We start from the raw sequence: 13024 nt of genomic DNA, 5'->3' as shown, positions 1-13024 counted from the left end.
AACAATAATCTATCATTCTTAAACAATCTCTGAGGCCTTTTTCTGAGGTTTGCCTCGGAGATCATAAAGTAGGCCTACGTTAATTCGTTTCCTTTTAATTCGACTTTTAATGTAATGAAGTGCATTTATAACTAAACAAATCCATTACGGCATAAAACAATAGCCTATCTGTATAGTAATATATCATAAACGTTGAAGATCCAGAATTCTGGAACAGAGATAATATTATTTGGACAAAAATAATCATAATAACCTAATAATAATAATAAATAATAGGCTATTTTATTTAGATTTGTTTAAACAGTTGCATTTTTAACCAAAGCAGCTTTTACAGATGTATGTCTACATAATTGAAAATTGGATAAAACAGTATTTAAGAGATATTTTCAAAATACTATAAAATAGTAGGCTTCGCATTTTACAGAATAGGATGTTTTAAAAATATATTTTTTTTTCTTCGTCTTCTTTTTATCGAACCATGTTATTTGGGTAAACATTGAAATCGCTGGGTTATTACTGAAATGTCGTTGAAAACAAACTGTAATTGTGTTTATTTCTAAATTCCCATCAACCCGTCGTGTTAATTATTGATCTGTGCTTCTGTGTGTTTCATATAGTGCCATTAGTGCTGAGGTTTGCCTTTGATTCATGTTTCAAGTAAAGGGGCTCTAATTAACGATTTGAGGTCAAATACAGGGGCAAAAGTCTTTAAATAATTGAATATTCTTTGTGAGTGAGTGCAAATACCCCACTAAGAAATGTTAAACGGACCATTTTTTATAATCAATATTTGCTTCATTGGCACCGACTTTTCAGTCTCTTTTTCTGCCTTTTTATGCTTCAGTGAGAGTAGATTGCAGTGAAAACGAAACTTATGAGAATTTCAATGAGTTTTAATGTAATTCTTTTCATTTTATTTTGCAGATTGCTATGAATATAGGTCTACTTTTTTATTCATTTTACTTTTATGCGTTTAATGAATTACTTTAACTGTAAAGTCGTCACACGTTATCAGTTTCACATATAATTCTAGGTAAAACAGTTCTAAGAAAATAGAATTTGATATTTGTAAATTGATATTATTGTAGTTTACATGTTCCCACGCGCCTTTTTGTGACATTGATTTCTGAGGTACATTTATACGCGTTGCTTTTTCTAATGTTTACTAAACTAATCTGTCCACCACTGCTAAAAGATATACAAACTCTGGTTCATAGGCAAGGAGAGACGCCTAGGCCTCAATCACCCCACACACACACACACACACCGCTGCGCACGTCACGGAGACACGAGTGCGAATGAAAAATATCGACCACTATGAGAATGTGCGCAGATGTGGCTGGCTGCTAAATTTCGTGCTTGAATACGATCTTTTTCATCAAATTAATGGTCGATGGTGATAATGCAAAGTCTGTGACCTGCAGTGTATGGCTTGCCATTTTTGTTTATGTGAAAATAAATGATATCGTGAGCCAGATGTAGTTACCTCTATAAATTTTTGCATGTGTTTGTGTTATTTCTTGTAATATTTCAGCTGACAATTTCACTTCTGAAGATTTTAATTGCGATTGCCTTCAGCAGTTAACAACTACAACAATAGGCTAATAATAGCACTATTGTTGCTGGTATTATTATTGTCATTAATAGTATTATTTTTATTCATCTCTTGTTTCGTTAACCACTTGTCAAATCCTCACAAGTGATCCGAGTTGACTTCTAATTTGTCATTTGCTCATTTGTTTCTGTTCTTCTTAACTCGTTAATCCGGATGGCATTGTTCTTGACCCTGACAGATGTATGTGTGTTTTGTCACTAAGCAGGTCCCTAAGAAACCAGGAAAAGTCTGAAAAAGTTAATCTCTCTCCCTCCCCCGCAGCTGTTAGCTTCAGGAGTCTTGAAGCGTCACCTTTGACATGTCCCCTATGCGCACGAGCGGGGGCCCCAGGACTGACCACTGCAAGCTGTCACCCCACCCGGGCTTGGACGCTTTCGCCGGGCTCCTAACAGTCCAGTTATCCCGTTCTCTCGCTTGACTGGACATGAAACTGACTTTTTGGAGTCGATTTTGAACTATAAACAATGTGAAGTCGTACAAAGTTATATCTCTTTAATGTATGTATGGGGGATGTGGTGGGGGATCTTGTAACTGCCTTGGTCATTTTTGTCCTGCCAAAAAATAAATAAATAAATAAATAAACATTGGTTCTTTTTGTTATTTTAAAAACTTCTGTGTACAAATTCAGCATGGATGAATTATGTTATAGATTTTGATCTGCCTCCTATCTTTTACACAATATACATTAATTTTGTATAGATTGAATTTGTTAACTGTAGCCTATTATGTAAAGTCGGATTGACACTTTTTTCAACTCGTCAGTAAAATCTTTAACTGCACATCCAAGAAAAACAAACGTATTTTTGTAACACTGATTTGGTACATAAATGGCTTTTGCCTATTCATTTGTGTGCAGAATGAAGTTCACCCATGAAACGTAATGTGCTGTGTCATTATACTGCAGGCCGCGGAAGCGGGACACACTCCTGATGGCTTGGTTCGTTACTCTTAATAGCACAACAATAGAAACATCTGTCCTGCCTTTCTCTGCCTATTACCAATCCGTCTGTCCTTGATCCCAAAAAACACTACAGCTCTGCATGGTACAGGTTGACTTACATTCAGCAATCTGTATACTTGAGTCATTTTTTAAAATTAAAATATATATTTATTTATTCTGTATCAGATCTTTCTTATTTCAACTGAATGTGATGACGATTTGTAGCCTATATGCATTATATTGAGAATATCTGCATTCATATGTGCATGCATATAAACATTTCTCTGAAGTTTGGAGCAGGAACTAATGTATGCAAATTAATGCAAGCAGAAGCCCCCAGGTGAACCCGGAAGTTTTCTACACCTATCGCATCAAGGAGGTTCTGCAAAACTAATTGCATTTATTCATGAATAATTCACGCGTATAATGAGACTTCATACGGTCATCCTCTTGTTGTAATAAAGCATCATCAGAATAACATTTTATTCCATTCGATTCCTTCATTTTTATTATTATCATTGCTATTTTCGGTATACCAGTTGTGTGAGGTTGGTCATGCTATACATCCAGAAGGAGGCATTCCTGTTTAATAGCAATGGGCTGCAACTTCCTTAATAAGTGACGTCAAAGGAGCCAAGATCAGCGCGCACGCGCGGCAAAGCAGATCTGCAGCAGCAGCACAGAGCAGTGCGCGAAACAACAGCAGACATGGCAAGAGATGGCGAGGGACGCGAGCACACTGACACCATGCACTGCTGAAGGGACGGGGGCCTTAACATTTCAAAAAAATTACAAAACTTTATAAAACATAGAAAAAAGGAAGAAAAAAAATCAGGAAGGAACGCAACGAAAAAATATTTAAGATAACAACAGAACTTTTCCAATGAGAGCACTTCTGTGGACACTGCTCCGCTATATCAGATAGATGATTTGTCCACACGCTTGCACGTATAATGAACGCCCAGCTGTCGATGGAAAACATTGGCGATCTGCACGGAGTGAGCCATGAACCCAACGCGGTGGATTTCATGACCGGAGACAGCGCTCATCACAGGAGCCATCGGAGCGGTCTGTCAGCCCATGCGCGCTCCATGGGCATGGCATCAATCCTGGACAGCGGCGACTATCATCACCACCGGCCCCCGGAGCACCCCGGGCTCGCCACGCACCTGCACCCGGCCATGAGCATGGCGTGCGAGGCTCCCCACGGGATGAGTATGAGCAGCACCTACACCACCCTCACCCCGCTGCAGCCCTTACCGCCCATCTCCACCGTCTCCGACAAATTCCCGCACCACCATCATCACCATCACCACCACCACCATCACCCGCACCAAAGGATCACGGGGAACGTCAGCGGGAGCTTCACCTTGATGAGGGACGATAGGGGTCTGGCCCCGATGAACAACCTCTACTCTCCCTACCACAAGGACGTGGCCAGCATGGGACAGAGCCTATCGCCCCTGTCTGGATCCGGACTGAGCGGCATTCACAACTCCCAGCAGGGGCTGCCGCCCTACGCGCACCCCGGGGCCACCATGCCCGCCGAGAAGATGCTCACACCTAACGGATTCGAGGCACACCACCCCGCGATGTTGGCTCGACATGGGGAGCAGCACATGAGCGCGTCTTCGGCGAGCATGGTGCCGATCAACGGCATCCACCATCACCCGCACGCCCATCTCAACGCCCAGGGCCACGGTCAGGTGCTGGGCTCCACTAGGGAGCAGAACCTCTCCTCCGCGCCCGGATCGCAGCTCAACAACGGCAGCAGCTCGGGACAGATGGAAGAGGTCAATACCAAAGAAGTGGCCCAAAGGATCACCACGGAACTGAAAAGATACAGCATCCCGCAGGCTATCTTTGCCCAGAGGGTGCTGTGCCGCTCGCAAGGGACGCTTTCGGACCTGCTCCGGAATCCTAAGCCCTGGAGCAAGCTCAAGTCTGGCCGGGAAACCTTCCGCAGGATGTGGAAATGGTTGCAGGAGCCTGAGTTCCAGAGAATGTCCGCGCTCAGGCTCGCAGGTGAGAGAACAATAGGTAATACTCTTCTTCTCTTCTCCTCAGTATATCACTCTCATTTCATTTCCTCCAAATGCATTTCACGAGAGATCAGCATTCATCGTTTTTGTTGCGCTTTTTGGAGGTTTCCGACTTAGCTTACTTTTTGTTTTGGTTGTGAGATTTTATTCTGTGCTCTTTGGGCTGCTTTGATTTACACTGATACCTTCAAACTTGAGGTTGCGTTCTCGATGTATAATATTGACCGCCTAGGTAAAGTGATCCAGCGCAATGGATTTGTTTTGTTTTGCTTGTTTGTTTTGGGCTATTTGATGAGCAATTTGTCATCTTCAGACAAAGTTACAAGGAGCCAACAGAAATAGTTTGATCAAAAATATCTCGAAGCCTCGGTGGCCATTGTGTCTATGTGAAAATGGATGCAGTGTCCCAATGTCCACTTGTTTTTGCGATACGTTTATGACCACTGATCTACATTTTATTTTCTGATTTTATCTACATTTTATAATGCTGTGGTGAAACACGGTCACATGTCTCGTGGATATATTTTGTTTTTGAACTAGTGCGCGTAAATATGTTACCGTGGTCGATGTGCGCGGACTACAGAAATGGGCGCTGAATAAGTGTCGCAGTGTGTGTTTGGGTTTGTAAGAAAGGGTCATGTTTTTCTTCTTCAGTCTTCTCCTGGTTGGATCTCTTCATCTATTGTCCAGCTCCCGTGACAAGGTTTTCTTAATTAACTGATTGAGGCTCCATTAATTTGCCTCACGATAATTAGAATCAATTGGCGGGCGGCTTTGGGGGCCACTGATCCGGTCAAAGCCAGCAGTGGGGAAAAAAGAAAGCATCTCAGATGCGAGGGTCTCTCTTTTTTGCACCAGTTCATCATAAATGTCATTACAACTATCAGTAATTTATTTATGCACCTGAGGGGGAAAATACTTTGAAACAAATGTTCTTTCCTGAAAATATTTTTCATGGCAAAAATCATTTAAATGAGAAAGAAATATTTATGTCGATTTTACATTTACGCTCTCTTTGCGTGCATTAGGCTGTAGTCTTGTCCACGCAAAGTAGTTTACTCTTTACGCTCGATTTCTTTTTCCTGTATCGAAGTTTCATTTTTATTATTATTATCAATGTCAGGGTATTATGCAATCATATATGTATACTGAAGCTGGACTGATGTTTGTTTGGTTTTGTTTGATTCGGCCTTGCTCTGTTATGGATTTTTGCTCCACGTTTTTGTATTATTCTAAAGGTCAAAATATGAATTTATATCATACCATTTTATTTCCAATTTTTTCTGTATAGAACAGGATCAAATGGAATATGTTTACATTCACATAATGTTTTTTTTTCGGATTGTCTATTCGTTTTTCTTTTGGTCGACATAAGCAAAAAAAAAAAAAAAAAACTAAATCCAGAAAATATTTGGATCTTTATAATAATAATAATAATTATTATTATTATAAACTGCTGCAATTCTAATTACATGACAGTTAGATTTAGTTTCTTTTTGTTTAGTGAGATTATTTTCTTATTCCGTTAAATTATATTAAAATTAGTGAAGGTTTCAGACACAGTGTATATTATTGATTGAGTACACATGGCTGAGGGTATGTGATCGGCCTGTGAGAGGTATATATAGAATTGGTATATTGATTATTCAAATTCAGTTCCCTTCTCCTTTTCCTTAGTAATGTAAGACAGTAGACCATTCAGCAGTCTTTCACTGCTCATTTACACCTTTTACACACACTTTTTATGCTGTGAATTTGCAATGCGCGCTTGTATTTTCAACTGAATTCTGTCTCTGCTCTTTATATTTCAGCATATGGTTGCTTATGAGGAGGACTTAATATGTTGTTTGTTAAAAAGTTGGCCTAGTCTAATTTTAATAGAAAAAGAAAACTAGAAGAAATACACGCACACAAAAAAAATGAAATTCAGTGTTTTTATTATAGGCTACCTAAATAATTAGTATTTGCGTAATTTTATAAAAAGGTCATAAATTAAAATAACCTTTTAATTTGAACAAAACGACATTCTTTAAGCTATTTGTCGATAATTGTTCATAGTTTTGCGATTGATATTATTTTGGGAAGAAATTATTGTATCTGAAATGATTGTATCTGAACCCAAATGCGGCTTTGCTAAACTTCATAACAAGCATTAAATCAATAACTATATTAATAATACATTATTATTAAATCATAAAATGCGTAACAGACCAGTAGTTGATGTACATCTAAATAGGAATGAAACGAAACGAAATTTTCATTGGCTATCTATTCATATTCTATAGCCTATTCAGCATATCCAAATGTATTTTCTGTTATTATATATTATAATATTGCATAGGTAATTATATGGTAGCCTAAATAATACTAATGTCTTTTTTGGCCTGACCGTAAGATTAGGTTCTGTTTTGTTGTTGCATGGAGCCACTGTGAAATGAGTGACCATGGGCGAGCCCTGGCCTCGTGTGCGCGCTTATCTGGCGCCTGTCTAATGATTCGCAGACAAACAGTACCTATATGTGATGATCAAATGTGCAGAAGGATAAAGAGGTTCGCAGTTATTTCCCTGGGAATCTGCATGGGTCTCATCACAGTGGCCTTGTGCATGGGCACAGTTTTGATTTATGACACATGATAGCGAGTTCATTTGCTTTTTGTTAATATTTACCCAAAGTTTCAAACCCTGTGCACAGTTTCGTTCTTCTTTTACACGATTGGACTAGCATGTACATTAAAGCTTTATTCAAGTTACATATCTATTTACACTATAAAAAAAACTATACACCATAGGATACAAACTCTTAGGATATTTATAATTTAATTCAAATTTGAATTCAATTATAAATATTTAAATAATATTAAAAAAATACGCTTAATAGGTTGCATATGAATGATAAATATTAAAATACGTTTTTATTGTGTGCTATATTGCATGTAAAACGGCAATGTGCTATTGAATGAGCGATAGAACTTAGATGCAGAACTGTGCTTTACATATTAATGATATGAGTTTTGAAAATATTGCCTGTTAACGAATCGTGCGTGTGTGTGTGTGTGTGTGTGCTTGTTAACAGCCTTCAAACGGTTTCGCACCGTCTTTTAGCGCCCCCTTGTGGTTTTCTAAATAATTAAATGTATGTCGCCCACTAGGATTTTACTCGCACAAAGACAGAAAACATAGGCCTTTTTATTTAAATTGACTGCTTAGTGTCGTTAAACAAATGTTTTTTATTCATTGGCTGGCAGTAAGTGATCATATTGGTTGTGATAGTGTATCTGCAATACATGTGGTTGCATTTAAGCACCATGGACAGCTCCAGAGACTTCATTCATATAGTGAACATAGGCTCTAGTGAAAATTACAATACACACCCTCCGAAAAGCATCAGTGTTTCTGTTTTGGTTTGTCTATTTCATGTTTTTGACTGATTTGTTTGAGATTCATTCAGTAAAACTCCATTCCACTTTATTTTGTTGTCCTTGTTACATTGTAATTACACATTTAAGTACAGAGTAATATTAATTGACAGCATGTACTGTAGGGTTAGGAATAGAACTTGGTTTAGGTTCAGTTGCATGCAATTATGCATAATTTACTCTTAATACAGTAAGTGCATGTAGCAAGGACACTGTAAATAAAGTGTTACCAAAAACTCATACCGTATCATGACAGATAAGTCTGTTTCTTTTACATATTAGGCATTTATGTCTGACTGTTTCATGTCAACCTTTTGTTCTTTCAGCGTGCAAGAGAAAGGAGCAGGAGCACGGTAAATGCGAGCGGGGGAGCATCTCCAAGAAGCCCCGGCTGGTCTTCACTGATGTCCAGCGTCGGACTTTACATGCAATATTCAAAGAGAACAAGCGCCCGTCCAAAGAGTTACAAATCACCATCTCTCAGCAGCTGGGCCTGGAGCTCACCACCGTCAGCAACTTCTTCATGAACGCGCGTCGACGGAGCCTCGATAAGTGGCTGGACGACGGCAGCTCCAACTCGGCCAACTCCTCCTCCTCCAGCACTTGTACCAAAGCATGATGGAGTAGTAGCTGCTTATGGGAAAAAAAGAAAGAAAAAAAAACTTCGGTGGAAAAGCTTTAAACAAAGAAACTTAACAAGAGACAATTTGAGACAGCGTTTGCCCTTAAAACTTGTACAGTACCGATATTTATAATATCCAAAGAAAAACACCAAAGACTGCTTTGACCCCCATTTAGGACTTTCTTCGTTTATGTCTGACATTCTGCAAAAAAAAGAAAAAAAAAAGAAGTTACACTCCAATCACTGGCCGTTCCTCATCTCAACACACTCCCCTAACTGGCGTCTTTCTTTCTCATGTGATCGGTTGCTTTCAAAGACTTTTTCTCATCAATGATTGGTCATTTCCTCAAAAGTGGAGTGATTGTTATTCACTCTGATGTCAGATTCCAGATGTTGCGACGTCACTAAGGGGCTTGACACACAAGCCTGACGTCAAGCATTCACCTCTATAGGCATCCCAGATGTTGCCAGGGATGCCAAATATAATCAGGTGGTGTAGAATCTTGACAAAGGTTGCCTGAATGTCACCCTCAGGATAGTGCTTTCTTCCTAATTGTTGGAAAAGTTACATAGAAACCTAAAAAAATACATGTGAACTTGCCATCTTCACTACTTATCAATCACAGATGGTAGAACCAAAGAAACACATGTATTTTGTTTTGTTTTGTTTTGTTTTTTAAATCAGACCAAACTATATGTATTCTTCTTAACAAGACCTCTGTGATCCAAATCAGGTGACTCAGTAAATGTATTATGGACTATGGTTTCTGTAGCCCTTTACACTAGTCAAACATGTCTCTGTGAGGACACAGCTGTGCCCGCACCCCATTCCTGCCTCAGTCCTTTCTTGTGATTATTTCAGGGAGATTTTTGCTAGCTTTAACCTGCCTTTTTTACCTGTATTTGAAATGTTTCAATGCCAGTTGCTGAAAACCAAAGATAAACTTACACAAACCAGCACCTGTCACTGTTTCATACCCACATCCATCAGTCAAACACAACTTATTTTTCAGAGTTTTGCAGACTCTCATTTAATGAGGCTGAAGAGACTTCTCGTTTATCATTAGTAGCTTTGTCTGGGGCAAATGCACACGTGTGTTAATTGTCATTAGAGGAAGCAGGAGGAAATTCAGTGTGACATTTCATTTCAAACTTTCATTGCATACGGCCAACTTTCTCATCCTCAGAATGATAACGTGCAGAAAAAAATGTTCGATTGAATGGTGGCTGTCAGCATGCTTTCACAAACCCATAAGCCATGCGCCGTCATATTAGATTCATTGGGTTCATTTCCCATTAAGCTCTTGATAGAAGGCTATTTCATTGTCTAATGCATCATTTTCACGGCATCGACCATCAACATCACCGCAGAGTCCCCATTCGGGCCCGAACCCAATACCCCAGTAAGAGAGAGGGAGCGCATTCTATGCATTTCACAACTAGGAAGAAAGCATTATGGAGACTGAAGCAGGGTGATGCATTCGCTTCATATACTAGACTCATTCAAACTCACAAGATATCTGGCCTTGTTGTCTCTTGTGGTGTGTTTTAGCTTTAAAAATATATTTGGTATTTACGACTATTACAACATCGAAGCATATATAAAAGAGCGCTGCTTCCTCATGTAGAAAAGAAGAAAAAAAAAGACAAAAAACATGTTAAGACCTGCTGATATTTATAGTGTGAACCAAAGATGCTACCTCAGTCCGTTTCCATTCGTGATTTCTATCAACGTAATGATACCAAAGAATACCAAAGATTTGTTCTCTTTGCACGGCCTAAATGAATGATAAGGTGGATGGATAGATGGTGTGTTTCCACTCCTTCCCCCCTTTTTCCTCCTCTCCTTCGCTCTAATGCTCTCTACCACTCATCCGTGCTCATGTAACAGCGCCCTCGGCAGACATGTGTTAAACTCACAGGACGAGTGCCTTGCTTGAACCAAAGTGTTAAACCGCCGTTGACCTCTCGACACCCACCTTTTAACTCTCGGAATACCTCAGCCTGTGGAAAGGCCACTGATGAAGAAAAAAAAATGGAATATTTCTTCTCTCTCACCGTGGTGCTTTTGCCAGTGCAACCATGCAATGAAAACATACCAAAGGAATTTCTCTTGCTTTCTCCAACTCTTGCTGACAAACCAAAGCTCCTGCCACCTCCCTTTGAAAGGCCCTGCCAAATCTGCCGCTTGCCCCGACCCCTCGCCACGTCGCCCATGGGTGCGTCCACCGATTAGGCCGTGCACGTCTTTACCAATATCTGAATACCTCATAGTAATAAATTTTCACAGTTCTGTTGTATAGAGAGTTTATGTGATTAAGGCAGAACTGAACTAGTTTGGTAATCGTTGATGTGACTTCGGGAAAAAAGCTTTATGAGTATTTATTTTGACGGTTTTGGCTAAAGTGCTCTGTTTCGGTCACCAAAGGCGAGTTTCGGTGATAGCAGACTGAAACTCACAGGAAGGAAAAGAAGCTTATTTTTTATTAAAGCCTTGTGTTATTCTGATACTCTAAAGATGTTTGACTATTCTTTTTTACAGGGTAAAACCAACTGCTGTGATTCTGTGTCTATTCGTTCACTTTCTTCTACTACTGTGTTGTGATTTACGTTTATTTAATTGCATTTTTGTATCGCTTAACCTATGTTTTAATTTATGTATTTGTAGAAAATATAGATTTGTACATAGTATGTTTTTTGGGAAAAAAAACAACAAAACAAACAAAAAGCAAAACAAAAAAGTGGACATTCATTTTATTTTACAGCCTTATGTCTGAAGTGTAGATATATCGATGAATTTCCATGCCTCTGTGTTTGTATGTTAGATGGCACTTTGGCCCTTGTACTAACACACTGCCAGAGATCCGAACGGTCCTACAGAGACCTGCGAAGAAAAGCAGTGTATGATGTTTTTTATTTGATCTTTTTTATGTTATTTAAATGTCCAGAATGATTTTGTTCTTTGTATTTCAAAACATTGTTTTATGGGTATTGCTGCACATCCAAAGATTTTCTAACCAAACCAAAAAGTGGGAAGGGGGGGAGGGGGGGGAACGAAAGAAAGTAGTGTAATTTTTGCATAAGCACTGGCGTTTGTGAGGTCTTTTGCTGTCTGCACGGGTATGAATCAATAGAAGGCATAGAGGGACAATGTAGACGAGCTTAGTTCAACTTATTGTGGGCATATACTGCTAAACAGTACAATCTGTGGCTTTTGGAACAGAGGGCTACAAGTCCTGCTTACTTTGCGGTGTCGGACACTGAGTGGGTGGAGCATGGGCGGGGCAGCAGGTCTGCCGTGGGCAGGGCCACGTCACTGGGTTGGTTTTTAATTGACGTGGCACTGCTGCCTAGATCCATCTGATATGTCAATTTTGGTTTTCAAACGTGTGTACTGACAATGAGCAAAGTCTAATAAATCTGTAAAGAAAACAGGTATTGGTGTGTGCATGTATGGGGAGGGCGGACGGTTTCATTTCTGGTCCATTAGCGGCAACAAACAGAATTGCCAAATTGTTTTCAAAGTTCAAGTTTTAAACACTTCCCGTCTGCCATAGTTCAGATTAACGACTATGGAATTCTAAATTACTCCAAAAATCACCATGTGCTATCATAACATATAATGACAGTTTTGCCACTTATATGTTGTTTTGTCAGAATGTGCAGCGCATGGATAAGGCCAACATGTTGAATCTGGAGCCCCTGCTTCAAAATCACTGTATTGTTTGAACCTGTATTATTTCAGCAAACTGATTCCCTTTCTGTTTGATGCTGCTAATGGCTCAGACATTATTGGCTCAGATCGGGTGCTTTGTGTGTCTGCTTGGAAACACCACGACAAGAATGTTGCAGAATGATGTCCCTTAGCAGGATTAAAGAGAAGGCCCATGACAGCAGAGCTTTTTATCTCGCTATGCTGTACAATCAGAGTCGTTTCATTTGTTGCATTAGGTTTGCTGGCCGTGGGATTCCTATGTCACATAAGGGATGTCAGATAGATGATCCAGGTGCAGCGTTTAGGATTTGTTTTGTACGACAGCAAAGACTGGCATAAATCAAGCCCTACTGTGAGTCAAGAGCCTCTCTGCCCAGAATCCTTCCTACACCTCAGTGAAAGACCCAGAAGTGTTGGCCCACAGCGTCACAGCAGCTCTCTGCATCAGAATTCTCACCCCTTCTCTTCCCAAACCCTATGCTCCGTCCCGACCCACCCCTCTAATGTAGTGTCTAGCTTAGATAGCTCGATGTATGTGAATGTTGGGATTGCTCTAATCATTAATTCCTATCCCAGTTGGTTGTCGTGGAAAAGGAGTTCCTATTTGATAGAAAGGCTTGGCTCTGTGTGCCGTATAATACTGAGAGCGCCTAAGACAATCAGCTGGAAAACA

General features: G+C 39.8%; 1 protein-coding gene across 1 annotated transcript; it reads left to right on the top strand.

Moving 5' to 3' along the window:
• Positions 1-3306: 3306 nt before the first annotated feature.
• Positions 3307-11246, top strand: LOC306842603 (hepatocyte nuclear factor 6-like). The gene is made up of 2 exons (XM_079373558.1): positions 3307-4580; positions 8341-11246. Exons 1-2 carry the CDS (start codon positions 3509-3511, stop codon positions 8631-8633), a joined length of 1365 nt encoding a protein of 454 aa, XP_079229684.1. The 5' UTR covers positions 3307-3508; the 3' UTR covers positions 8634-11246.
• The last annotated feature ends 1778 nt before the right edge of the window (positions 11247-13024 follow it).

The sequence above is a fragment of the Barbus barbus genome, assembly GCF_936440315.1.
Source record: "Barbus barbus genome assembly, chromosome: 23".
Classification (NCBI taxonomy): Eukaryota; Metazoa; Chordata; class Actinopteri; order Cypriniformes; family Cyprinidae; genus Barbus; species Barbus barbus.
Note: the sequence above shows the minus strand (reverse complement) of the source record. Positions and strands in the feature narration are given on the sequence as shown.